The 26778-nt window shown below is 43.7% G+C and overlaps 10 protein-coding genes across 10 annotated transcripts; 2 read left to right on the top strand and 8 right to left on the bottom strand.

Annotated features, from left to right (window-relative positions):
- Positions 1–5656: 5656 nt before the first annotated feature.
- K444DRAFT_719054 (uncharacterized protein) lies at positions 5657–6555 on the bottom strand (the record flags this gene model as incomplete). The annotated part of the gene is made up of 4 exons (XM_024888443.1): positions 5657–5931; positions 5990–6117; positions 6185–6277; positions 6357–6555. 4 exons carry the CDS (start codon positions 6553–6555, stop codon positions 5701–5703), a joined length of 651 nt encoding a protein of 216 aa, XP_024739066.1. The 3' UTR covers positions 5657–5700.
- Positions 6556–8388: 1833 nt separating this feature from the next.
- On the bottom strand, positions 8389–8717 carry K444DRAFT_363203 (uncharacterized protein). The gene has a single exon (XM_024872202.1). It carries the CDS (start codon positions 8660–8662, stop codon positions 8423–8425), a length of 240 nt encoding a protein of 79 aa, XP_024739065.1. The 5' UTR covers positions 8663–8717; the 3' UTR covers positions 8389–8422.
- A 271-nt stretch (positions 8718–8988) lies between these two features.
- K444DRAFT_586977 (uncharacterized protein) lies at positions 8989–9717 on the bottom strand (the record flags this gene model as incomplete). The annotated part of the gene is made up of 2 exons (XM_024878004.1): positions 8989–9308; positions 9414–9717. 2 exons carry the CDS (start codon positions 9715–9717, stop codon positions 8989–8991), a joined length of 624 nt encoding a protein of 207 aa, XP_024739064.1.
- A 1033-nt stretch (positions 9718–10750) lies between these two features.
- K444DRAFT_628150 (uncharacterized protein) lies at positions 10751–11464 on the bottom strand (the record flags this gene model as incomplete). Its single annotated transcript, XM_024882886.1, has 1 exon — positions 10751–11464. The coding sequence occupies one exon, from the start codon at positions 11462–11464 to the stop codon at positions 10751–10753; it is 714 nt and encodes a 237-aa protein (XP_024739063.1).
- A 537-nt stretch (positions 11465–12001) lies between these two features.
- K444DRAFT_525796 (uncharacterized protein) lies at positions 12002–13047 on the top strand (the record flags this gene model as incomplete). The annotated part of the gene is made up of 5 exons (XM_024874480.1): positions 12002–12236; positions 12304–12459; positions 12515–12630; positions 12692–12782; positions 12830–13047. 5 exons carry the CDS (start codon positions 12002–12004, stop codon positions 13045–13047), a joined length of 816 nt encoding a protein of 271 aa, XP_024739062.1.
- An 89-nt stretch (positions 13048–13136) lies between these two features.
- K444DRAFT_525389 (uncharacterized protein) lies at positions 13137–14007 on the bottom strand (the record flags this gene model as incomplete). Its single annotated transcript, XM_024874442.1, has 2 exons — positions 13137–13662; positions 13805–14007. The coding sequence occupies 2 exons, from the start codon at positions 14005–14007 to the stop codon at positions 13137–13139; spliced, it is 729 nt and encodes a 242-aa protein (XP_024739061.1).
- Positions 14008–16735: 2728 nt separating this feature from the next.
- Positions 16736–17766, top strand: K444DRAFT_719038 (putative prolyl 4-hydroxylase alpha subunit). Its single transcript, XM_024888442.1, has 2 exons — positions 16736–17066; positions 17136–17766. Exons 1-2 carry the CDS (start codon positions 16786–16788, stop codon positions 17701–17703), a joined length of 849 nt encoding a protein of 282 aa, XP_024739060.1. The 5' UTR covers positions 16736–16785; the 3' UTR covers positions 17704–17766.
- Positions 17767–18335: 569 nt separating this feature from the next.
- On the bottom strand, positions 18336–19316 carry K444DRAFT_628146 (uncharacterized protein; the record flags this gene model as incomplete). The annotated part of the gene is made up of 2 exons (XM_024882885.1): positions 18336–18848; positions 18918–19316. 2 exons carry the CDS (start codon positions 19314–19316, stop codon positions 18336–18338), a joined length of 912 nt encoding a protein of 303 aa, XP_024739059.1.
- A 338-nt stretch (positions 19317–19654) lies between these two features.
- K444DRAFT_662247 (uncharacterized protein) lies at positions 19655–22250 on the bottom strand. The gene is made up of 7 exons (XM_024886682.1): positions 22090–22250; positions 21783–22055; positions 21571–21628; positions 21296–21405; positions 20429–21197; positions 20356–20372; positions 19655–20199 (listed from the first exon to the last, which is right to left on the bottom strand). The coding sequence occupies exons 1-7, from the start codon at positions 22208–22210 to the stop codon at positions 19721–19723; spliced, it is 1827 nt and encodes a 608-aa protein (XP_024739058.1). The 5' UTR covers positions 22211–22250; the 3' UTR covers positions 19655–19720.
- A 2110-nt stretch (positions 22251–24360) lies between these two features.
- On the bottom strand, positions 24361–26671 carry K444DRAFT_525758 (uncharacterized protein; the record flags this gene model as incomplete). Its single annotated transcript, XM_024874475.1, has 2 exons — positions 24361–26349; positions 26399–26671. The coding sequence occupies 2 exons, from the start codon at positions 26669–26671 to the stop codon at positions 24361–24363; spliced, it is 2262 nt and encodes a 753-aa protein (XP_024739057.1).
- Positions 26672–26778: the final 107 nt, after the last annotated feature.

Here is a 26778-nt window from a genome sequence, read left to right as displayed (position 1 = left end):
GCCTTTATTATTTGGTACCCTAATACGCCCCTCAGGGCCTACGAATTCAGAATCGTGAATTAGCCTCCCTTTACTCTTTCCGGGCATTTTTTACTAATTATCTGCTAGCCAGAGGCTCTTTTTATAGTCAAATCCATAAAAACAGCTCTTATTATAGAAGTATATTATGTATACCTGAACTCTAATTAGAAGTAAAGATTAAATTATATACTATATACTAGCTTTATTCTTCTTATATTAAACTATATATAATAAAAGCTCCTTTATTAATAGTAAAAATATCTCTTAATAATACTAAATTATATTAGGTTATTTATATCCATTTATATAAAGCCCTTTTTTAGTCTTATAGTAATAAAAGCCGAGTCTAAAAAGCTATAAGTAAGCTATAGTACGGGCAATAGGCTTTTCTATTATTAATAATAATCGAGATAAAATCTCCTAATTAATAGTATTCAGGAAATTATTTAGTAATATTATTTCAAGCTCTTAATTAATTAACCAAGTACGGCAGGCTAAAAAAATATCCTTATTATCTAGATAAAAGACACTCTCTCTTTTATTACTTCTAGTTTCTTACGGAATACTATACTACTATTAATAGTAATTAAATAGCCCCCTAATTCGCCGAGCTAATATCTTTCTATTATTTAAGTAATAATTACTAGAGGCTACTAAGAGTAATATATTAACCCTTTTAAGTCAATATTACCCTAGCTTTAGAAGCTATTAAGTATATTACCGGAATAAGTATAAGTTAGTAATTATATATAAAGTATATAGCTCTTTAGTTTAGGCTAGCTTAATATTTATATTATTAAGGACTTCTTAATAAGTCATTTATATATCTAGAGCTTTATTATCTCTGTAAGCGTTTCTAATAAAGGTATTTAAAAGTAGCTTATTCGTTCTATTATCTTTATCTTTAAGCCTTTACTCTTTCCTTAATTATATATCCCTAGAGATATTAATTAACCCCCTAATAATATTGAATTATAGCTTCTTTTATTTAAAAGATAGTATAATTATAGGAGTCTTAAACCTACTAGATTACTCTATAACTTGAGTATCTTTTGCCCTCTAATTATATATATGTTTTTATTAAGTTCTTAATAACTTTACTAATTCCTTTATTAATTTAGAGATATATAAGCCTCTGGAAGCTAGAAATAATATTAGTATACTTATATTATAATATAAAAATAAGAAAATAAAATAAGAAACTTACTAGCCTATTCTATAAGTCTTTACTCTCGCTATATAAAGATAGGCTTCTCTAAAATAATTATCTTATTACTACTAATAATAAGCTTTCGTTAAGCCCAAAAGAAAGTCAAATCTTCAAGCTCTACTTTATTATTTTATTCAATATCTGATTTATTAGAATCGTTCTCTATATTAGATGGTTTCCTATACCATTTATTAATAGATACTTGAATTATAGCTTCTTTAGCTATAATAAGAACTATAATTAAATCAAGAGTCGAATTAGCTCGCTTGCGTTTCTAAAGGCTTATAGAGGTAGCTATTGGAAGTATATAAAAGAAGTACTTAATTGGGTTTATAGTTATTGAGATATTAATATAATTATAGAAGAGCGGTTAACTGAGGGGGGCAGTCACGTGATAACCAAAGTAAAAAAACGACTATATAAAACGCAAAAATATTTGCTCGCTTAATCACGTGCATTATAACTTTCTTAATAATAAAAATATTATAATTTTGAGAACATAGAATTATTTCCTATAGTATATAGTATAGTTTTAATTAATACAATTTATATCAATTAGTATTGTGGTGGTTTTTATTTTTTTTTCGTCGCTTTTGGATCGGACCGACTGTAGGGAGCTTAGCTTCGCTTACTCAGCGGCTCCCTTTTATTTAGCTAGATCTAGAGGCTCCCTTCAGAGCTTCTTTTAATCAGACAACCATTCATGCAAATCACTGTTCCTTGCTATTTGCAATAATTTCAATTTGAGAACTTATTAGGGGACTATTTGATACAAACGTAGGGCCGGAGGTTTATACAGGGGGGCCTGGCGTTCTGAGAAATTTATGCTGCGTATTTGTCAGCACTAACAACTGGAAAAGGGGCATGAGAAACCCGAACCCTCCGTTCCCACTCAAAACAAATCTGTGATACTGCTCACGACCTTCCCATCGTCTCTGCACGATGTTCATATCTGTGACTCAACTTTGTCGCCGTACCTGCCATCGTCAGCAGATACAGCTTCAAGACAACTCTTCTCCCTGACGCGATCACATGCCAAAACCTCGAAAGTAAACAAACCCGGTGCTTAGCAAGAAGCAAAGGTGTCTTCAGCAACTTTGAAGAGAACAGACTTCACTTGATGTGTGGCTCTTCACTAGAGAAGACGCGTCACGTCAATAGGAATATTCGACCATTTTCAAATGCTCGACAAAGGAGCAAGACGTGAAAAATCTTGGGATCCGGAGATTCACCAATGATCGACGCTGTGCCACATGTCATTGCTGTCGAGCTACTTGCACCCGATAGCGATCCTCCTGCCAAAACCCCGAAAAAACATTGCAAACAACATTTGCGCACATTGCACTTGATATTTTCGCAACTTTTTACTTCATATATAATAAATCACTTATAATATAAGATATTTATAAGCTTGCAAATAGCTCCTATACTTTTTTAATTATTTTCTTTAATTTAGATTAATTAGAATTCTTCTAATTAGATTTTTTTTCATTGTAAAATTTTCAAGTTCTTCTTTTAATATTATTTTCTTCTTAGAAATTTGAGGCTATTTTTTAAGACTAATAAGAGCTTTAATAAGCTTAATATATGAAAGAAAGATTTTTGGAAAGACTCTGTGATGGGCACACGTGATGGCGTATGGACAGGTGTCAGATGTCGTGGATCTAGTTTCCTATTTTGGGTACAGCTTGCGATCGGAATCGTATGGATCGCATGGGATTTCCTAATTAAGTAAAGGGCTTCGCATGCCTGGCTAAGCACTAGGGAATATATAGGGAGACGCTCCTAGCTTTGGAAGGGGCATCGATTAGTCTCTTGTTGGAATCAATTCTTGGAATCAGTTACACTTGCAAGCGTCACTCCGCAGCTTACTTACCTTGACTACTTGTGCATCACCCTGCTATTACGTGCCTTACAGACTCTAGTAAGATTTAAGCAAAGCGGCTGCAAAGGCTTATATATCCTAAAGGCTGGTATACTTTAAAGGCTTATATGCCTTAAATAGCTTATATACTTTTAACTATTATTTGCCTTTATTTAAGAAAATATTAAATTTAATTACTTATATAAGAATTTTTTAAAATAGCTCTTACTAATTAATAAAGAATTAAATAAAGAATTAAATAAATTAATAGGAATTGAAATAATTAGTTTATTTAAAAATCTCCGAATTCAAGTGCAATGTGCGAATGCATAATGTGCAATGCGGAAATGCGCAATGTCATGAAAAATCGGGGTTTTGGCAGGATAAGGGTTGGAGGCCTCGGTAAGAACAGTGTGTCAAAGAACTACTCATGCTACTCATACTACTCATGAATATTCATGAGTAGCGTGAGTAGAATATGAGTAGCGTAATGTCCTAAAAATTTGAGTAGAGTAGAGTATATACTCATGAGTAGTATGAGTAGTAATAAGTAGCCGTCACGTGACAAAAATAAACTAAAGTTTATTTAATAATAATTAAATAATAAAAATATTTATTAAGTAGCCCCAGTAAAGGTAAGCTAGGGCTTGTATAGGACTAGCTAAATATTAATTTTCTATAATAATAAACTAGTTATGCTTCTTAGAATCTTGATTTCCCCCTGACCTTTGGCTCGCTTACTAAGCAATGCCATTGCCTAATTGGGTAGAAACTTGGCGCTAGAGCTGCGCTAGATGAGAGGTTTACCTAATTAGGCTAGCCTGTCACGTGTAACCGTTACGTGGGTGCCTACTTACACTACTCATACTACTTATGAGTAGCTTGAGTAGAGTATGAGTAGAGTATGAGTAGCGCTATAATTGGTTGAGTAGAGTATGAGTAGGACCCACTACTCTACTCTACTCTACTCATTTGACACACTGGGTAAGAACAAGCGATCGTGAGTTGTGAAGAACAACTCAAAATGGGAAAAGTCAATGAAAATAAAATTTGCAAGTCTCAGAGGTAATTACTACTTTTGCAATATAAATCATTACTCTCATTCCACCGACTTGGGTATCAGCTCTATACCATTCAGCTCCTGATTAAGTGAAAAAGCAGCGCCGCTTGCCAAAGACAGCTGCAAGCCTCAAAAACAAAGGAACTAGATATATTAGAAATATTCGAATAATTTATTATATTCGTTATTTATAATTTCCCTTATAAACTATATAAAGAGAGCCTTATAACGGGCGCAGATATTTAATACTAATATAAAAATATTATTATTAATTATAATTAAAGATAATAATAAATTTAATTAATTTTTCTTTTATAATTTCTCTTATAATAATTATTTATATTTAAGAATTATCTTTTTATTAATTAAATATTATTTAAACCAGAATTTTAATAAAAATATATTTAATTATTAATTTATATAATAAATAACTTTCTTATTAAATTAATATTATTAAAATTTGTTTTAGATTTTTTTTATAATTCTTTATATATATATATAATTTCATTAATTTTTAATAAAAATAATTAAAAAAAAATATTAAAATAAAAAGTTTTATTTTTATATATAATAATAAAATAACTTAAATAAGAAATTAAATATATTTAAATAATAAGCCGATTTTATTATACTTTTAAATAGATTAAAATATACTAAAATTATATATATATAATTTAATTTATTTATATTTATTTCTTCGAATTCAATAGAACTTAATAAAACTTATAATAGTTTAATTTAAAGACCTTTAAACTTTTAGTAATAAGAGAAATTCTAATACAGTTTTATATAAATACATTAGATAACTATGCCTTTGCAACCTTATTAAAGTGCGAGAATTCTATAGTGCTGCCGAGGCTTACGAGTACATGTATTGATATAATAGAAGTGCTATCTGGTAGAGATAAACAAACCAGTTTCATGAGATGCCATGGTTTGCTTTAATTGGGTGAGGCACTCCGGTTATAGCGGCCTTGAGTCAAACTATTGGAATTTACTCACAGGAATATCGGCATCCTCTCTAATAAAACACAGAGACACGCATAGGCAGCATTCCCCCGCGGTATAGATGCCTACTTAGATACCTACATCAGGTGAAATCAGGCCTGTAAAAATGCAGTTCTATTCAATGATTGTTACAGTTTAGGAAAGGCATGTGGGACTACAAGACTTGAAACCCTGACTGACGACAGAGTATCCTACAATAATAGTCCACTAGTGTCTGGTAGACGTTGGATGAAATGAAGGATTATAAGGAGTATGTTGAGGGTCCAGCAGCGTGGGTTCGCTCTAGGATAGAAATATTTTGAGCGTTGACTATCTTAAACAGCCATAGCCAATAACCTAAAACACGAAGAATGCCTAATACAAAAAAAAAGTACAGAAAAAAGGGACATTTCAGCGGGGAAATAAATCAGATATATATATGCCCTCAATCAATCCATTGTCCAGACACCCATAACCTTTGTGTTCGCTCACTCTTAACAATAGAAGAAAGGGGAGGGACTCCAGTCTAAGTCCAAGGGTCATGAGATGCGATCAGCATTACTCGATGTTCAAAAGGTCCAGATTGTCCGTGTACGCATTTTCCTTCGTCCATCTCTTGAGTGCTTCGAAGTCTCGACACTCATGGTTCGCACCAACGCCACCAAGAGTTGGGTCGGCTAAGCATTGTATCCCTTGTCGTAAAGTATCAATGCAATGGGTGATATGACCCCAATTATCGATCTGCTTGCGTCCGTTGTATTGTTGGTAAAGGCTGGTGCGGATAACGGTCTTGGTCTCTGTCAGTTTCTAGACGGTATTCACTGGACTCTTTCGACTGGCGGCTTACAACACAGTGAAGCTGATGGTACATTGCAACAACATATATAGCCTTCCCGTCTGCGGCATACCCTTGTGTTTGTTGAAGGTTACTGTCAATGGCCCATTGGGGATCTACTTTGACCGCTCCGCCACCTCCTAAGCGTTTTTGGTCTGTCAGACAACTGGAGTCTTCTTAATATGACGAGAAGAGGGCTTTTCTTACGCGGGAAAAGGTCTGTCCAAAGCTGATTCATCTCCGTAAGATTACCGTCAACGTATGGCGTTGCGTATTCATAGGGGGAGAGTACGTGATATTCTTTGGCAGCTAGAAGCAGGCGAGAACAAAGTCAGCCATCAAAGTTACCAACGACGAGCAAAATAGATTGACGTTTTACCAGGAACGTTCTTTTGGTGTTTGTAAACACCGAACCAGACTCCATTGCTGATCACGATGGCAAGAATACACAATGTCCAAACAATTCTTTCCCAGCGCTGCTTTCCAGTGCTTGTGGCATAATGTTGAAGCAGAACCTCATCGCGGATATCATCAGAGGACCTCTCTAGAGGCTGGTATGCAATCTCTTTGGACGCCATTTTCAACTGATGCGTACGGAGATCCCGTGATAAGAGGATTTTATTGAAACGACTGGGGTATATCTTCAATTTTTGGTTTGAGCCTCGGCCTTCGATGGAAGTCAAGTATATATCAACGAGGTGTATAGAATATCGTTGAGTGATTCAACTTACGCTAACGGGGGACCCAGGAATACCTACTGTTTCCCCACCGCCGCCCCCCTCCCTCTGAACAGTTACGGAGGTTCGGAGGTAGCGGGCCATGTAACCAACCCTTTCCGGGCAGACACTTTTGAAAGGCTGCCTGGCCCGTAATATTATCGGCGAAACTCAAGGAGGTAAAGGGTGTGCTGAACTTTAGAAGGGGTTATTCACTAATAATTGCCTAAATCCCCTTCTTGCTTACGCTTATATTTACTTTATTAAAAATTTAAAAAATTTAAGTTCTTAGATAATACTCGAAGTGTTAGAAATATTGTATTAATTATTTTAACTTAAAGTATTAGTGTCTCTAAGATCTAAATTAAATAAAAAGAAAATATAAGTAATTAATATATATAATAGCTAGTATTATATAATTAATATAAACTTAATTTCAAGCTAAAATTTAAATTATACTCAGCATTTTAAGGGTTTTAGTTATATCTTACTTACTTATTATTATATTTTATTTTCTTTCTTTTTCTTTAGCCTTAAATTTTAAAAATACTAGAATTTTAAGTTTCTAAAATTTATTTTATTACTTTATTCTTATTATTATAATATAATTATAGCTTATAGCTTATATAAATTTTGAGTTTTTAAATAATTTAATATTATTTTATAATTGAAAATAAAATTAAATCTTATAATTTATTAAATTTTTAATTTAATAAAGTTAATTATATATAATATAAAAGGCTTAAGCTCAAATACAATAATTTTAATTATATAAAAACAAGTTACATAATTAGCTTTTAATTATTATATAATAATATAATATTAAATAGCTTTTCTTTTATAATTTATTGAAAAAAAACTTAATTTAAAAAAGTTTATATATTAATATTAATTAAGTTTCGTTTTTTTAAGCCTTATAACGCTTGTATATTTAGTTTTAAAGACTTATTTATTAAATTTCTAGGCTTTCTTAAGCTTATTATTAAGTTATAAATTATTAAATATTTAGGTTTTTTAATTTAAGCTTGGTTTTTAGTATTTCTGTCCGAGCGCCTTTACGGGCGGCAGAATCATTTCACCGATAATATTATGGGGCAGGCAGCCTTCAAAAGTGTCTGCCCCGAAAGGGTTGGACTTTTCAGGGTTGAGCCAGACCGCTGCCAGGCGCGGGATAAACATCCTAGTATCGTTTTGCAGCCATCATGCCGACGCCTCCCGACGATCAGCCTTGATTCAATGCTTACGGACATATGCCTTCAGTTGGTTTTCTGGAAGGTGGCCAAGAGGAAGAATAGCTCCTGGCCACAGAGAAGTAAGCCAAGACACAGGGACGCCAGTTCTATCCACTCTAGGCAACTCATAATGGCTTTTCCAAGGCAGTTACCACGGATGATGCCCCTACATGTTCGCAAGAAGATTGAGGCTTTTAATGCCGCGGATCCGTAAACACATCCCGGAGGATCTGAGCAAAGTGAGTGAAATTTGGGACTGCTTCAGATTCTAGGTCTTCAGTAGCGTTGTTAGTAGTGAGTGTTTAAACGCCCAAGCATCACATCTTGCACCATTTCTATTAGCTTCCAAAAGTCCCCCAGGTCATATTCTGACTACTTGGAGTGTTGGAAATAAGATGTCATGTATGCAATTGCGTCTCCTCACAGAATCGATCACTACAGATGAAGAATAAGTACACTTTGGGACAGCCACATTTATTTTTTGGGTCGATTTCTTTCTAAAGACTAATCTGTTCAGCGTGGAGTTCATCCAAACTCAACCTTTCTGCGTATTCGTCTTCTTCACTCGTTAGATGTGTATAAATGCCGCCGCCGAATTGTCCGCCTTCCCCAACTACAGTGACAAGACACAGGCTGCTGATGATAGTTGCGGCACCGAAAAGGGCCCATGCGTTGGTTGTAATTTGGAATAAAGCGCGGTCCACTGCGAGAGCCCAAACTATCTGAGTATAGATCATGAGCGTAGCAGCTGAAGATGAGTCCCTCGATATTCCAACTGTGAGGAGATATTCCTAAGAAGGTTTTTGAGTCGGAAGCCTTCCAAAGAGGAGGGTAAAAGATAAGATGCAGTTAACTTACCATCGCGAGGCCGCAGGTGCCTATATATATTAAGCAAGCCCATATAAATGGACTCCTCGGCCATTTTATTTCTGGAATTACCATAAGGGCGATCCCGCTCACAAACACCAGGCTCCACGCAAACATATTGACACTTGTTAGTGGATGAGTCCGCGTCCCAATCCGACGGATTGACGTTAGTGCAATCTATGGAGATATTAGTCCTTCAGCAGTCAAGAATTCCAAATCTATCGCAATGAAAGCTATCATCACTTACTACACCTCCGCAGACTCCAAAGACACCAAAAGCCAAGCCTTTCAAGTGGCCGTGCACCTTTCCAGAGACATCAGAACCGGTCTCTGTCATGCCAAATATGTCTTCAGGCTGGGCTACGAGCACAACGCCTACAAGCGCGCCTACAGCGCCGATGCAGTCAGTCCAATGGACCGTGGCGAAGGACAGGCACCTCGTTAGGATCAACGATCCTAGAGGGCCCAGAAAATTCAAAGCTGTGGCTTCACTGAGACTCAAGTATATCATGGAGACTAGTGTGAAGTTGGTGAGTTAGTGTAACGACCAACAAGTCAAATATCTTAAACTCGCATGATGAAAAGATTCTCGGAATGAGAGAGATGGACAACAAAACGTACAAAAGAATCCCGTAGCACCACAAACTCCACCAAAGGCCCGCAATAAGATAAGACCTCGCACATCTGGTATTCCGATCAAGACCTCTAACTTTGAGGATCCGATATGCCAAAGATACAGTGTACATCCGAGTCCCGTGATCAGCATCCGTATGTGTAGGATCATGAACGGATGGACTGCCTCGGGTCTTGTCTCACTGAACTTTGCCACGGTATTCAGCGTAGCAGCGACCACTTGCGAAACTAAGACAAACAGAGACGGACGACACCGCTCGATGAAGGACGGGACCCCTGAATCTATGGCCATTGGCCGCAGTACTTCCGAGTAGTGTTGTAGTTGAGGACGAGGCGTCAACGACTAGAAAGGGGATTGAACATGAGGAGGAGGAGGAGGAGGAGGATGATGACCATGACAGTGACTCATGCTCCCTCGTTTGATAAACAGGGGGGCTGTTGGACGCAAAAGCCATGTCGAGTTTACTTATGCATTACGCTTCAATGTGCCGCCTCGTCCACTGGCGTCTGCATGCGACATCACAGCGCGCGTCTGGGCCTTGAATTTTTGCGTAACTTTTGGTGATCGAGGTGCTGGAAGGTTTAGCCTTCCGAGAAGAAATATGCAACGTCGCCGCAGTCCTTCGCTGCTCCTTCAAGGGGATAGAAAGATATGCAGATGTCGGTGGTATTCAACTGTCGTATGCTTGCAGGGCTGTAGAATGTATCCCAATGATATGCAAGTAAGACCAGCCCGGCTTCCACCCTAGCTCGGATATGTGAATGCATGTACTGTAATGCGGCTGATGGCGACAGGGACTGCAGGAACAGCGAGAAGGCGGCACGGCTCTTTATGCCGGTGCTCATTGTCCTCTTAGATAACGGCAAACGCTTGTGGTACTGCAGATTATGACATGGCTGCATACGAGGTAACACCGAGAGCGCAGCCGCCCAAAAGCTTATCATTCGAACTGTTTCCGGGCAGATGGATCGAGCGTAAGGTTTCAGATCCGATAAGCTTAATTCTGCCGCATCTTCCAGCGCGCTTCGCTAAAAGGGATTACCCGCCAATTACTACCCAAACCTACTTCCCGCTTACGCAAAAATTAATACTTTGAATTATTAATTATAATATCTTGGCGTTCTGTCAAAGCTCCGAAACACGCCTCGCCGCCTTCTTATCGATCTGAAACCTTAAGTTCGATCCATCTGTCCGGAGACAGTTCGCTTATGATTGGCTACTCATATACAATACTCTGATCCAATAATACACCGAGAAAACCGACAACACCTAACAGCCCTCGCCTTGAGCTCCACGCATGCCGCCAACATCTCCCTCGAGAAACTCAACATGGTGGGTAGATGATTTCCAGGTAGGTTTCTATCTCATTTGGATCAAGACTGGGCCCAAACAACACTTGTTCAATAAACGTCTTCATGCAATGCTCCATGTGCGGCTCCGAGACAGCCTCGGCGTCCACCGTCCAGCCATTTACCAATGCTCGACTCAGCTTCTTGAACATGAAGAGGCAATGAGTGACATGCCAGCGTCTTGTGGTCCAGATGGTTCTGTTGACCGATCCCAGGAAGTCGGGGTCGTAGGTGCTTAACTTGTCCTTTTCCGTGCCGTCCTGCCTTGCGTAGAAGTCCCAGTTGCCCAATTCCAAAAATTCATCGACCAGCTCGCGATCGATACATTTTGGTGGTAGCCATGCGGTGACGAGCATGTCAAATTCGCATCCTCGGGCTCGCGCCTCCTCAGGCGTTTTGCCACACGGCAGTGCCTCGAAGTGCTGCGACCAGGACAGCGGGCCCGATGGATAAGTTTTGTTGTCCGCGGTGAGGACTTGATAGTGGAGGTTTGTACGCGGTGGAACAAATGTCTTCCATAAGGCGAAGACGGCGAGGGCGATGAGAACATTCTCAGTGATTACGAGCCATAAAAAACGACCGAAACGTTGCGGTCTTGGTGCGGAAGGTGTCTCGTCATAGAGAAAGCCCTCAGTTAGGTCGTGATCCGAGTTAGCGTCTTCTGTCCCTTCAACTTTGTCGTATTTCATTTTAGAGGTGATAATGATCGAGCTTTCAGAGAAAGCGAGGAACGATGTGAATCTGAGAATAGTTTGTGAAAGAGGTTGTGGAAGGGACAACGCGGTTTAGCCGATTTCACTTCCTTCAGAGGCCAATCGTGCTTTCGACATAGGATGCTTTCCAGGGTACGTAGGACAGGAAAATCTTCCAGCTCAATAACAACTTCTATAAACAACAGGATTATAGGGCTAGTCCAGGTTTGGAAGGTCACACGCCTCCATCTGCCGGGTTTCCTGCTTTTCCCTAGTTGATGCCGTTGTATACAGAGTATGCAGCTTTGCTGCATGCTTATGCCGCCTCCGTCTCCGATTATGGCGACCGATTAACACGGAGTCAGAAGACCCGCCGAAAAAGCAATTTCCTGTTCGGGGCTTCTGCTAGGGTTCGACCGGCCGGGGCCACCACAGGAGATGTCTACGCAAAATAACCTTCATTGCACCTAAGACAGCTCTACTGTCGACAAGCTTCTTTCTCTCGGGCGTTGACTGTCTTTTCTAACAGTAGTCATGTTTGGTGTCCCATACAAGAACAATATGGGAAAAGAAGAGGAGGAAAATCTGCTGGAAACCACCGAGATATCGTCACAGTCGTCGAAGAGGGACCTACAGCTTCTGCCCCTCCTTCTCATTATTTCTGTCTCATTTAATATTTTTTTTGCGTTTCTCGGCTTCTTTACTTCAACTCATAAACAAGATTCAATCGCTAAGGCATCATACGAAAATGGATTTCCCTCGGATCTCGGTACGTACATACAAAATAGCATTTAAATCTAGATTCTTTATACCATTTGACTAACTCCTTCCTTTAGAACCTGCCCGGAGCGAAATTGAATTAGTCGTTAAAAGTTTCTCAGGGGGTGTCGAATTGAATAGCGAAGGCCACTTCTTCACAGATCAGGGGGGACACGAATACGTTGGACCACCCGAATCAGCAGTTGATGAAGCGTGGGAAATGCTTCTAGGAGGTCAGTATAAATAATTAGGAGTTGAAAACACAAATCTTTGCTGATAGCTCATTAGGATTGAATCTTGACTTCGATAAAAATGAAGTAAATCTAGCAGACTCGACGTTCCAATGGCCAGAATCAGGCTTCTACTTCAGCGGGCTGGATGTATATCATTCACTCCATTGTTTGGTATACACGTCTTTCCCTCTAACTGTTCTCCAAGAACACAGCAGCTAATAGCCTTTACTAGAACCGTCTCCGTCAGGCGATGTATCCCGATTACTACACCCATGTTTTCGACAGGCCAATGGATCCATCACGCGTTAACCACATAGGTTTGTGTTACAAAAAATTCTGATACTTTAGATAGTCTTGCAGCTAATCAAAGTAGATCACTGCATTAACCATATCCGGCAGTCACTCCAATGTCACGCAGACCTAACGCCTATGGAATGGAGGCTCGTTGGGTCTAAAATCATTTTGAAGACGGATACTCGCCACACTTGCAGAAATTTTGACAAGATTCATGCTTGGGCAACTTCACAACGTACTCGGTTTGAGACCATTCAAAGTTTCCTTAACGGCAGCCTTCGTATTGTAGATTAGAGATCTGAGAAGAATCAAGACTATCGCTTCTTTCTAATTTTCTTGACCAGCGGCATGTTAGATTGAACGTTGAGGTGTGCATAAGTTTCCTAGTCCCCTCCAACCATTGGTTCATCCAAAAAGTACCTGCTCCATATATTGAGACCAATCTTGGTTCCCGACTCCACCGCGATGCCTGCATGAGCCGTTCTCTCATCCCCAGATCCGTTCCCATGCAGATTGTTCCAAAAGATAGCATTCCCTCGTCGAGGTTTAACAAGCAACCCGGTGTCCCCAGCTGCTAGAGCGAACTTGTTTACATCTGCCGACTCTAATACGCTCGGCAGAAATGGGAAATAAGTCTCACCGCGCTCGCAATCATCATCGAGATAGGCAAAGATGCTTCCTAGGCGATTGCTCGGCTTTTCTGATCCGCCTTCTGAGCCATATGGGAGATCGTTCTTTGGCGCGTCGAACCAGTCCGTGTGGGATTTATAATGGTCACCACCTGCGTCGTATTTGACAATTTGCAGCGTTTCGACCTCCATGTGCTGGACGTTGCCGAGGATGGATTTCATTCTTTTCGTCAAACACTCACATACAATGTCTTCCTTAGGTAGAACGGCGGTCTGAGAGCTGCGAAGTGTCTGATTCAAGACTTCCGTAAAGCCCTCGGAGCCCGTGAATACTAGGGATATGCGAAAGCTATCCTTTCTAGAAGTCACAATGTTAGCTTCCAAGAGACAGACACTGGTTCCCCAGCGTAGAGAATACTTACCCCAATTCTAGGAGATGTTCTATCTCCTCATCACGTAAGAAATTGTTGATGTATATAGCAAGTGGATCAATTGAAAGGAGCTCAATCGTGTAGCTCTGGTCACAGCTGTAGGAGTCCGTATCAAGATGTCCCGGAATGGCAACATTGAAGATGCTGCTGCTATGCTCGGAGATAAATTGTCCGCAGCGCAAGATACTGAGCATCATTATGCTAATCGGCACAAGCAGGATTGCGTATTTCGTCTGAGGTTCCTTAACATTCTCGTTGCATTAGAAATATTCTATAAGTGAAAAGTATCGGCATCACTATTCTTACCATAGCTGAAGGCATGCCAACTTCGTGTTTGTAGTTGTTTTGAAAACACTGGTTTGGGGCATAGAGAAACGAAAACACGTCCAGTCTGGCAAGTGACGTCTGACTATGGATACCACAGATTTTTGCACCTTTGTCACACCTGAGGCCAAAACTTGGGCAGGGTAGGTGAGTGTTGGAGATCAAAAAGCCTTAGTCCCTACTTGGCCTTCCTATTTCGGTGGTACGAGGACTAAAGGGACCCGACAAGCACTGGACATTCCTTTGAAACTCGGCATTAATTGTCCTTTGCACCTTCAACCTATCGTATGTTAGTTGTATACCACAACGCCTCCCAGATTTCTTATTTGGATTTTGACAAGGGCTGGTTGTATTCTCTACACACCAAGACAAGGACTTGCTAAATGCGCGTACCCTGGCTGTTATTGAGTGTAGAACAAAGCTGGATGGATGCTCACCGCATGCTCTGTAGACTTTAAAAAGGACCGGCTACATTTGTCACTGCCCGACAATTGGTGTTTGTGTAACACTAGCTATATGCTCACTGCATGATCTGCCCACTATGACAAAGGCTGGCTCCCGTTTGCTACGGCCCAAATGTTAGTGAGTGTGTAATACGACTTGCCACATGCTCCTGCATGCTCTACACACCGACTGTCAGGCAGGAAGTACTAGCCATACTACCGGCCTATTTAATGACTTTTTGCCAATCTATTTGACAGTGTGATCAAAAGCTGATCAAGTACAAGGGTCTCTGAAGGCTGCGGGGAAAATAGGGTTGCGTCTGACACGGCGTAGTATCGGCACTATTATTATATCCCCTGGCGGAGGAGAGAATGTGAGCATCGGAGTCGCGGAAGGAATAATCAGATGGAGTTAGAGGAAGACATGGGAAATGACTCTCGCTCATCTGATAGATGAATAGCAGCTCCCCTTTCTTATAAAACACATGTTTTGACATTAAAACAACTTCAGATCATCTTTCAACCTTCGCACTCCTATCTTCAAAATTCACCTCGAATTTTTTACTTCAATTACAAAAGCAATCATGCAGATCAACATCTTCCTGAGTTTCCTCTTCGCAACCTTAGCGACTGCGGCCGTTCTTGTGCCTGACGGATGTACTTCGGGCTTGATTAGAAGAGTCCCAGTCCCTCTTGATTCCAGAGTGCGTTTTCTCTTCAATTAGATTTCGACTCAAGGAATTCATACTAACACGCTCTAAAGGATCCTACTGTGAGCCCCTCTAATCTCCTCCGGTTGGCGGTTACTAGATCACAGAATACTAACACAATTATTACAACTTAGCCTGTGAGTAAATCTCCACCCATTGCTTGAGATAGTTACCCTTATTGGAGTGCCATGCTAATTCGATATGTGTGGTATAGCAAGTAAGTGAATCCTCCTTCGGTGCTTGATAGCAACGAGGTCACAGGTTACTAACATGATTGGCATGACGAAGGGCGTGAGTCGCTTCATAACCAGTTTTCAATATAGACTGCTGGATACAGGTGTACTAATATAATGGACATAACCAGCCCGTAAGTATACCTTCTTTTCCTCTTGGAATGGCCATTGGGAATACCTACGGATGTAACTGACATTTGTTTAGGCCGTGAGTTAATCCTTACAAGCGTGTATTTTAACTGCCGTATATGATACAATTATTAACGTAATGGCTGCGATACAGTGCGTAAGTAATATCACGTTTGTGTTGAGAGATTTACTGCTACTAGAAGCGGTGGTAATACTAGATTTAGCCTGTAAGTGTATCTTAGCCGTTTGACACGATGCTTCGGGATGCAGATGCTAATACTATGAATCTAATCCAGGTCGTAAGTAACCTCTCTCTATTTTTTTGCGACGCCGCTGACCTGCAAACTAGCCTCCCGGAGTTTCCCTTCCCGTAAGTACTTCTTTACGTTTTTTTGAAGCAACGACTCTTATGCGATGGGTATGCTAGGAAGAAGAGTAGAGGAAGAGATATGGGTCCATTTTCAAGAATCAGGACACGCATCGGGGCTGGTTGGTCAAATTCGCCTTGGTTAGGTTTTGTCCTCTTATGAGGTTTCCCTAATCTTCGTGCAAATGCAAAGGCCTGATAACAATTAATGTCTTTCTCTCGCAGTACATGTGATTTATGTATATCAGGAGGAGGTTGCCTAACTCCCTTCTTCTCGTGATGGTTTATGGAGAGAGCCTCATATCTTGTCTTGTGTGAAGATATTCGAAATCCTGTTGTGTCGTATACTCGGCGACGAGACGGCGGGGTTACCATTTTCGCCCCAGGTTGTGCTGATCGATCGAGCATCAAGTCTTCGTCCACACGCGTCGTATTCCCATTTCTCTATTGTGGCGATTTCACTGCTCTGCTATCCACTCATCCCCCAAAACTTGAATTGGGTATCTCCAGCGCGGTGCCGCTGTTCCAGTTAGACTGCATGCACATCTGACACAGGGGTATATTTACATGCATATGCGCGAATATGCTATCTGAATGGTGCAGCGCCGCTTAATTAACCAATCGCCCATCTGGAAAGGTACGTAATATTTTAGTGGCTATGTATATCTTTACCTGATTCCCCGCCCCAGCAGGAATTCAGTCAAATCTCCCAAGGAGCTCAACAAAACACATTTGACAGCCCTCAAAGCCCATCCCCCTATTCAAAATGTTTTCAATGTCAGGCTTGAGTTTCTTGCATACGTTTTATTTCTCTATAGCTATTGCTGGAGCCATGTTTGCCCTTTTTGGTCACCTCCTACCTGATTTCAGTATTTCGAGCTCCGCAGTTGGCCAAACAGTTTGCAAACAAATGGCCAGCCTTTGCACGCCAAATTTGAACCACGACGAGCAGAAATATCAAGTTCAGATCTTCTCGAGAGATCCACTCATTGTTTACATCCGGAATTTCGTGAGTAGCGACGAGATTGCTTACCTGCTCGATATCAGGTATGGAGTATATATAATAGACTACTTTTGTACAAATGGAGCAATCAACTAACTCGTACACACCGTTAGTGAGGACAAATACGAGCCATCCAGGGTCTACGGCGGCTTGGATGAGAGGCCAATCGACCAAAAGACGCGAGTCTCCGAGTCTGCGTTCATGCATCGCAAGGACCCGGTGGTTCGCCGCATCTCAAAGCGGGCCAGGGAGTTCCAAGGCTGGCGCGGCAATGCCACACTCATCGAGCCCCTGTTGGTCCAGCGGTACAATGTCGACGGGTTTTACAGCTATCACTTCGACTGGGACGAATCTCTGGCCCAGGGAAACCGGGCTACGACTTTTATGGCTTACCTGGTGGGCAACTGCACCGGAGGAGGGACGAATTTCCCGTTTTTGCCGCAACCTAGAGATACACGCTGGTGCGATGTCATCGAGTGTGACGAGGAAGGGAGGGACGGCTACCAGGGCGTGATTTTCAAGCCGATTGTGGGATCAGCCATATATTGGGAGAATTTTCACCCTAATGGGACCGGGCACAAGGGCGTCTATCATGCCGGCTTACCGGTCAGGTCAGGAATGAAGGTAGGATTGAATATATGGTCGTGGGATTCCGCTTGGGTTAGACCAGAGATAGTGTAGGTTTGAGCTTTAGAAGGTAGTGAAGGAGTAAATCTGAGTGCATTTCAGTCTGGTCTGCGTAAGAACCTGGTATGGTATGTTTATTTAGCCTGGCACCATTGTACTTAGGAATTCCCATAGGATCATCAATTTGTTTTAAAACAGGGCACCAACAAGGTATTCCCAAAACCCCAGCCAGGCAAAGATCTAGCTAGTTCTTCTCCGAGCCTCATTTCAATGGCGGCAACTTTCAACCCCCATACATAATCCCCCACGCTTTTGTTCACAGTGGTTTCCCCCCAACCTGACTCCATATAGGGATCTTTGAATAACCCCCTTGGATGGATTAACAAATCAAGTAGGTTGCTGCCATTATCAACCTTTTGCCAAAAGACTTCCACTGCCTTCATTACTCGTTGCACTTCGCCGCAGTACGAGGCCAGCCACAGCTTCTGGAGCGCATTCCTGAAGGACGAGCCATCCTCATCTTCTTCGATCGAACAACAGAGAACGGCTAGCGGCCAGCAAAAGAATGGTCCACATTTGGGTTCGATAATCAGACATCGTAAAATTGATATGGCGTCTGCAACAAATTTTCCAGTGTTTGAATCGCACGTCCGAATCTCTGGTTTAAGAGGTTTGAAAACCAAGATCTAAGTGACAAGGACATAGAGCAGCGTTTGCTCCAAAACAACTTCGAAGCGTTCTGTGACGTCGACTACCTTGTCTCTTTCAGCGTAGAGTTCCTCTTCTCGCCGATTGAGCTCGAGCTCGAGCTCCCGTCCATGGCACCAGGAGATGCTATCGAAGGGAACATTGTGGCTAAGCCGAACAATCTCGATGATAATTCTATACAATTCCCAATTCGAGCCGAGAAGGGGTGAATTAGTCTGCATCGATGCGCCCGAAAAGACGTTTGGCTCGAGGTAGACACTGAGACTATCCCACTCAATCGCCTCACCGGCACGATCTACATCTGAATAGTAGAAGGAGAGGGTCCAGGTGAATAGTACTAGTGATTCAGCGGCTACGCGGTTTGGGGGATGCACAAAATCGGTGGGTCGCTTGGAATCTTTAGCAATTCTGATCTTGAGGATCCGGGCCATGCCCTCAAGGTATGGAGCCGCTCCTGACGGGTTGTGACCAGTGTTCCAGCCCTGGTTTATCTGAAATTTCCGGACAGATTCATTAGTCACGGGCTAGCACTATGGCTATGCAGGCAAAAACCCACAAACCTCAAACAAGCACAAAAAGTTCGTCGCGTGCAAAACCCAATCCTCACTTCCATCTACCTCCCCGTCGGCGATGCCTCTCCTCGAGGCCTTGACTACGGAATTGTAGTATCTCGTCGCCACCAGCTTGAGGCTCCGGTTTGTCCATGATGTATGTATAGCGGCCGTAGCCAAGAAAGCACCCATCGCCGTGGTGCTTTCCGTTCCCGCCGTAATCAAATGGCGCCAGTCGTGGAAAGTAGTAGGATGGGCATTGGCCCTGAATACTCCAGGCAGGAACCTCTCTCTGAGATAGAGAGACAAATAATGATCTATTGATGTTGTGATTCCCGGCAGACCATAAGTTGCACAGCTTGCGAGTCCAAATTTAGTCGAGCCATCCGAGAATGGCGAAGTGGACATATCCTGTGATACTATTTGGCCTACCCTCTGAACTGCATTCTCCCCCCTACACCTGCCATGTTCTGCTGCTGCATTCCCAGGCGCGGGCCACACACAGTCGAAGTCTTGGCTTGCGCAGCCTGAGCACCGAGGTTTTCGCTCATCGCATTTCTTCCGGCGTTTTCTACACATAAAACCGGCCCTGGTTCGCAGTTTGGGTGCTGGTCGACTTGCACACTTCACTCTTGAGCTGGAGAGAGAGGGAATAGATGCAGACCAAGTGAGTTGGCTTGGCCAATTTAAGAGGCCAAGGTGATGTGTTTGAGACCAGCTGAAAACGGAGCGCATTAATTGATGTTCCGGAGTAATGCGTAAGTTTTAGCCTCGTCTGGATCAAACAGTTGGAGCCAATTGGAAAACGCGTCTTAATCAGAGTATAGTTCCATGATCAGTAGAACAATTTGGCTTTTCTCAGCTCCAGACGCTCGAACATGATGGGCCCAGTACTCTGCTGCGTACTGGGCAAGAGGGTAGTCGTTGGCGGCTACCCGAGACAACGAGTCGGGTTTGTCAAACTGCAGGAGATATGCAAGACATATCTCAGCAATAGCCTCGTGGGCATGAGTTTCCTGGATGCTGTAGTGAGCAGCTTTGCCATCCAAGATTTGTTTTGAGGTAAGATAATCCCTGACAGACAGATGTGCTAGTCTGATTTGTTCCCCTACACTCTTCCCAATAGAATGCCATGCTGCATCCTCATATGTTGTAACGAGACTGGAGCAGATGGTAAGTATGTCTCGCGGCTCTGGGAGTATGGAATCGGGATCAGCTCGAGGTTTGCTTTTGACGTTGACAGCAATTACGTCGGCGACTTCTTCAATTCGAAGGGGTCGAGCCGAGTAGGCTAGCCATTAAAGTATTTTCAATGCATTCTCAGTGCTGTCTTGATCAATGCTGCATAGTATGTTCGCGTATGTATCATGAAGCGTTTTCGGCAGCGACGCGAGTGCGAGTCGAAGTTGGCGTGGTTGAATGCATTTCTCCAACGCATCGAGCTGACACGCAGCCCACCGAAACCTGATCAGTGATTTCAGTCACGGCTTCATACCAAAAAGAGAAGAAATATCTCTTACATTCCGTCAGTTCTTCCTATCAATGTCGTTTCGATCATCCGTAAGTAATACTCATCTTTCTGCCATCTCTTCAACTTCCTATCAGTCTGAAGCCGCGCATAGATGCATGCACGAATGTCTCCTTCAATCAAACCACTTTGGATGTAGACTTTTTGCTCGTCTGTAAGGGTGGGATCAAGTACATCTTCGATCTCTTTCTTCTTCTGACTTGTGGCTGGCACATGCAGCATCTCAAGATCCCAACCGACAATTTCTTGAATACTGTTCATAAGCTCGTCCTTGTTGGCACATTCGTCAAGAGCATCGAGAATAATGAATACACGGTCAAATTCCGCAATTATTAGTCCCAAGCAAGTTCGAAGAGCTTCGGTCGTTGGTGGACGATTCCCATTGGTGCATGAAGAGAACAGTGAGTCCAGAGCCTCCGAAGTGTGTGAATTTTGCTCGGATAACTGTTTGATGAGCGACCGGATCATTGTCTCCTGATTCTGCTTACCTTGACTGCTGAAGTCGAAGTAGAAGTAAGCGACTGCCCAAGTGGGAGGTGGTTTCGGAGCAGCCCCTATATCAAGATTCAGCTCGCAATGAGTTCGTACTTCTTCGATTATCGTCGAAGTGAGAATAGTTTTGCCGCACCCAGGAATTCCGTAAAGCCATAGAAATGAATTCGGGGTTGTCTTCCAATAGGCAAACTTTCCGCCCCCAATGAACCATGAACCTGTCGTCGCTTGTCGTTTTCTAAGTGCATCGACGTGATTCGAGGATGGATCTGGTGCAGCAAGCCAGTCATGTATCTTTTGGAGGTGGCTATCTTGTGTTTGTCACTTTACCGTGCTGAATTTTCTAACATGGAGGGTTTAAAGGTACCGATCTTGATGCTATTAATTGATTTGATCGCCCTGCCAACCTCATTATGGACCCCCAATGTCTCCTCCCGTATTGCTTGCACCACTTCGTCAATCTTTAGCACGAAGGCCCTAGGGAATGTGTGAGCAGTTACCCCTTGGAAAGCCTGGTCAGGGAGCCGCTGGGTCTTGGATATATCAATACTTGAACTTCTCTATTAAAAACGGAAGTCTTCCAACTTTCCTACCAATTTGGCATCATTCAATTGAAAGGTAGTGGAAAGATCTAAAACTCACGTTTCATCTGCAGTGATAGCGAAATTCAATGTATCCCTATACCTCCCAATTGTCTCCACTGAGACATTAGATCAGCAATTCTACTAAACGTTCCTTCGGGAAGAGAAGCAAAAGCAATTCACGAGGGCAGAAACAAGAGCAAGTGAAGTATAAAATAAACTGTAAAGGGAGAGAGAAACGGGAACTGGGAGATAATGAATCATTATACTAACACCTCTCCGTGAAGTCATTCTCCTGGAACGGCCAGCCTAGTGCCCGAACGATTGCCAACCTCTTCGAACCCGCCGGTCCTGCCCATCCTGGTGGCGTTAGCTTCCTCTCGATCGTTTTGAGCTCCTCTAGACAAAGGTCTAATAATGCTCTTCTATCGCCATTGGGCTTGCAGAGTAGATATAATGTCGGGAGTCGTGACGCTGTAGTTTTATTTGCATTGTGTTCCTCCGAGGTGACTGAGGCGGTTGGCGTGAGACTTCCAAGAGTTTCGACTACGGTGCGAAGAGATTTTGCTTCTTCGATTACGCGGGTTAGTCCCCAGGTAGAGCCCCTTCACGCCGGCGCGGTAATCGTAACAGATAGATAGAACGGCGTGAGATGCTTCAAGGATGGCGATGATGCTCACGCTGATGCTAAGTGGATCCATCGTTCGTGTGCTACCTCAAATGCCGGAAAGGTATGGTTTGGATTTAGGATCAACCTCTTGGCGATAAAGGCAAATCAAATGAAATCTGCATTGTATATCGAATTCAGAGCCTTATCTTCAGCCGAACTTCTGAAACTACACAATCCGATGTGCTACGTGTCGACCTGTGATTGGGTTTAGCTGAACAGAGCTGAGACTATCTCCGACGGGCGGTGGGCTAAGTGAGCGGTGTTATAAACGTAAAGGGCAAGCTTAAGGTTAGTGGTTTAACTCCATGGCCGCAACGGTCCTAAGAAATGTGGTGTTAACTCGGTGGCCTCGGCTCGCAATTTCCAGCGACCAGGGATGCAATTACTTCGTAGGTGCGGGACGAGCCTCACCTGGGATACATAACTATGGTAGGGCTACCAGCGAATAATCGTGCGGCACTGTTTAACCGAGCGAATCAAGAACGGCCTTGGACAACTACTATCCCCCCCCCCTAGTAAATAATTGCTAGCCCGTATGTTTTGAAAAGGTGCGGGTAGGAATTCAGGGTGTTAAGCCAGTTGAGGAAGTCCTTTGTGAGCTGGCTGAGAGCCACTGCCAGGAAAAAACCTCTTTGTGGGAATGTGTAAAACGACACCCCCCCCGGGTGTCGATTGGGGTGTCGATTGGGGCGGGGTTGGCAGGGGTTGGCAGGGGCACACTGATATGATATGTATAACCAAAGCATTCCTCGGGATTTGTGTGTACTACCGTAACTGGATCAAGAACTATAGCCTAACTACGGAACCCATCTACAGGTTGTTAAAGGAGAACAAACCTTGGGTGTAAGGCGATGAAGAGAAAGAGGCCATGAGAGGCCTTTAGGAAAAGATCACTACAGCCCCACTCCTTTGCAAGCAGCACTACGACCCGGGTGGCAGATGGGGAGATATTGTGCCTACGTTGGATGCCAATTTGGCTAGGTGGAGAGAAACCCCTGGCTGATATGATCCACTGGGAAGGAAGCGGGTCGCCAGGTACGGATCCGGAGTTTGGGATGGATCATGCTCAACGCAGGTGTGATGCTGGCAAGAGAAAGTGCGGAGGTCTCTTGAGGTGTTTGCGAAAGTACGCTTCCTCCTGCACGGAGCCCGCTTCATCCTCGAACTCGATGCGAATACGCGCTTCAAAGTGCATGATGGAGGGGGAAACCCTGTGGTGAGGATCGATGCGCAGTACCTGTAGCAGTCAAAATCACTACCATCGACCTAACAATGGCCATTCTCACCACTACCACAAATATGATACTCAAAACAAGAACGAATCTCAAATGTTCGTCATATCCCAGGGTCGCTTTCATTTCATAGTCCACTCTAGGATCTATAGGGGTGGAAAAGCATCGATCAGCATCATCTGCAGCAGTCAAAATCGCTACTCTTAACCCCAACATCCACAATTCTAGCCACTACTACAAATCTCAAGCCGGAAAGGGGAATTAATCTTGTATCAAGGCACGTCTTCTGCCTCCCCTCCGAATGCTCTCTACTTGAGAGTCCGTGGGGGTAGTAAAATCTTTTCGTGAGTATCTAATTTTTAAACTGCTAGAATTAACTAACACCCGTAACCTCGTAATTCATACCACGAATACAAATCTCATTCTAGAAAGAAAGGCCCATCTGGCATCCCCTCAAACGGTCAAACCCAAGCCGAGGAATAAAGAATAAGTTGAAAATAATACAAAACATCCATTGCTGGAACCAGTGCTCCGCCCTGACGAAACTCCCCTGACGCTCTCCGAAACCCACTCAACTTTCTACATCCTTCACCATCACAGTCGTGGATGCAGGTGAGGTCAAGGGTAGATATAAATGTTGTACATTCAGCTCATCTTCCTATGCAGAAGCAAAGCTAGTCCAAGCATCCCCCCCATCTCCTCTGATCTCGAAAAACCAAAGGTACTGTACAGAAAACGCTCGCGCGTGACCATCTCTCCTATATCATACAAGTCACCCCATTTCTTTTCTCTCCACGCAAAGCCTTCGCAGGCAAACGATATGTAAATCAAAAACCCCGCCCAACCCATCCGTCCACCCAATTCCCCAAACTCCAAAGTAAAGCAGATTGACCTCCCCCATCCGAAAACAGAAAGAAAAACGAACTTTTCCCCATCGCGATATTCAATTTCAGGTTCGGCGCAAAGAATTAGCCCGTCCAATACTAAACCACTTTCTCCCTCCCTTCGCCTCCTCAACCTCGGCAGCAGCACTCTCACTCACACTCCCTCGTCTCGCCTGGCCTTGTCTCATCCCCTGTCCAGGACCAGCAGTGTCAAAGGCAATACTATCCCTCCCCACCGCACCATTTCCCGCAGACACAGGTCTATATCCACTCCCCTGCGGTCCTCGACTACGCTTAATCGGCGGTGGCGTAGCGCGTGCCAATTCCTCTTCCTCATACCCATTTGCACCTCCACCAAAGTAAGTCTGACCCCTGACAGCAGTGTTCTTTGGTCGCACGTTATGCTGTGCAGACAGCTGGAAGCTACTAACAGTCGGGCTTGTCTCGCTTCGTCCAAAGATCCGCAGGCTCGGAAGTCGGGACTTCTTCGAGTCTTTGGATGAAGCAGGTGAGGTTTCTGAGGCTTGTGCAGACGAAGAACCAGCGGTGAGGCGGAGTTTGGTAGATGCTGAGAGGGAGGAGCGGCGATCTGGTGGTTGAGGCTTTGGTGACGTGTCAATGGGGATGGTGCCGTATTGGGGAGTGTCGACATATCTGGCGACAACATTGCTGTGGGATGGGACAATTGTGCCGTCGCTTCTGAGGGGGTCCACCACGCTTGATCCTCGGAGTTCCTCGTATCGAGTTGTCCGGTGAGAAGGTAGACTGGGGTCATTGTTGAACATTATGTCCCGTCCCCAGGAATTGTGGGTAGAGAAGTTGAAGAAGCTGGGACTCATGTCGTTCTTAGAGCGGTAGTAACCGGAGGCACTTGCGTTGCTGGATTGGCTACAGGTATCGGTTATGTCGTCTTGCGTCTCGGTATCCCATCCATGGCCTTCACGTCTGGAAGTCACCGTCTCACCAGCACTTCGTGGGCGAATAGAGATTGTAGATTGATGTGCATTCCGGGTGGTACGCGAGACGGGGACGGTAGATGTGCTGTGGAGGAGTGTTCCTTGTTTTCTGTGATCTCCAGCCAGTGTGTCATTGGAGTATTGGTAATGTCTTAATGTGCTCGTGCTGATGGTGTCAGGTGTTGGAGGTAGTGTCTGTTGATGCTCAAAGCTTGCTTGATCCGTGAAGACTCGTCGAAGGGCATCTCGTGACTTGCGTTTATCCTGGACGCTGACTGCTCGTTCTGGCTGAGGTCGGGTAGATGCCAAGCTGGTGTTGTGCTTTTCTAGTGTATGCTTCAACTTCTCTAATCGTTGCAAGGGGGATTCCAGAACATCATTGATTGAGAGAAACTGGTTCTTTCGGAGGGCAGGCGAAGGACGGACAGGAGTCTCCTTAGCAGGTCCATCACCAACCCATTTTTCGATGGAGGAAGATGCTCGATGTCGTCGTGGGGTATCTTGTGCATCCTCAGAGGCATCGAGTGACAACTGTTTATCTCCATATACACTCAAGAACGAGCTCTTGCTCAAAACACTTAGACGGGGGCTGTCCATTCCACTCATGGTCTCCTCCTCCTGCAACTTCGGCAGAGTTGCATCGCTGTATTGGCTGTGTGGAAGATAAAGGCTTCGCAGTGCCTCCGTCCCCTCGGTAGTCTCAGACAAGAACGATGGCATCCTGGTAAGCCCATTCTTTGCCACAACCAGCTGATGGTCCTTGAGTTCTGGTGGCGAGCTCGGTGGTCCATCATCATTGCTCGGGCGGAAGTAGCTGGCCTCAAACTGCTTGTCGAAATCCTTGACATGCTCCCTCTCCTGCATCAACCGCTCGACCTTATCCTCCAGCCCAACAATGATCCCGACAGCCTCCTCGACCGCTTGATCCCTCTTCTCCAACTCCGCCAACAATTGTTCATTGACCTCTTGTAGCTCGGCCTGTTCCTCCACCTGCTTCTCCAATGCTTCCAATCGTGCCTCGAGGGTTTCTTGTCGTTGACGGCGATGGTATAGCTCGAGCTTGAGATCGAAGTTCTGCTTGTGTAGGGAAGATACTTGCTGCGCAATGTTAGCATTTGCCTGTGACAGATCGAACGAACGAACCAACCTCCTCGATCTGCTTAACTCCCATTCCCTTGCCAGCAGCAATGCCACTCGAACTTGGTCTGCGTTCCTCTCTCGCCCGCACCGGTGAGCTTTGCACACCCCTCTCTGCGTCCATGTCAATGCTTCTCCTCCGACTCTGACGCGCGCTCTCCACCTTCCTCTCCCTCAATCTCTCCTGCAGTAAACTCGCGCCTCCAGACGGTGCTCGCGTCGAAGGATTCTGTGACCGCGCTGGCAGATGCGCAGCCGAGTTATTGCTCGACGTAGGCGTCATTCTGGTATGGCTGCTGGCGCTCGATTCTGGCCGAGGAGCGCGACTCCGTCTGGATCCTTGGCTGCTGTCCTCCATGCTGGTCCAGGGCGCGAATAGTATTCTCTGAG

The sequence above is a fragment of the Hyaloscypha bicolor genome, assembly GCF_002865645.1.
Source record: "Hyaloscypha bicolor E unplaced genomic scaffold K444scaffold_55, whole genome shotgun sequence".
Classification (NCBI taxonomy): domain Eukaryota; kingdom Fungi; phylum Ascomycota; class Leotiomycetes; order Helotiales; family Hyaloscyphaceae; genus Hyaloscypha; species Hyaloscypha bicolor.
Note: the sequence above shows the minus strand (reverse complement) of the source record. Positions and strands in the feature narration are given on the sequence as shown.

Excerpts from the sequence above, each read along its gene's own strand:
- K444DRAFT_363203 (XM_024872202.1), bottom strand. The coding sequence starts at position 8,662 with ATGATCTATACTCAGATAGTTTGGGCTCTCGCAGTGGACCGCGCTTTA.
- K444DRAFT_719038 (XM_024888442.1), top strand. The coding sequence starts at position 16,786 with ATGTTTTCAATGTCAGGCTTGAGTTTCTTGCATACGTTTTATTTCTCT. Across the intron at positions 17,067-17,135 it reads GCTTACCTGCTCGATATCAG|TGAGGACAAATACGAGCCAT; the intron begins GTATGGAGTATA and ends ACACACCGTTAG.
- K444DRAFT_662247 (XM_024886682.1), bottom strand. The coding sequence starts at position 22,210 with ATGGATCCACTTAGCATCAGCGTGAGCATCATCGCCATCCTTGAAGCA. Across the intron at positions 21,406-21,570 it reads GCTATCACTGCAGATGAAAC|GGCCTTCGTGCTAAAGATTG; the intron begins GTGAGTTTTAGA and ends CACATTCCCTAG. Across the intron at positions 21,198-21,295 it reads AATTAATAGCATCAAGATCG|ATCCATCCTCGAATCACGTC; the intron begins GTACCTTTAAAC and ends TTGCTGCACCAG.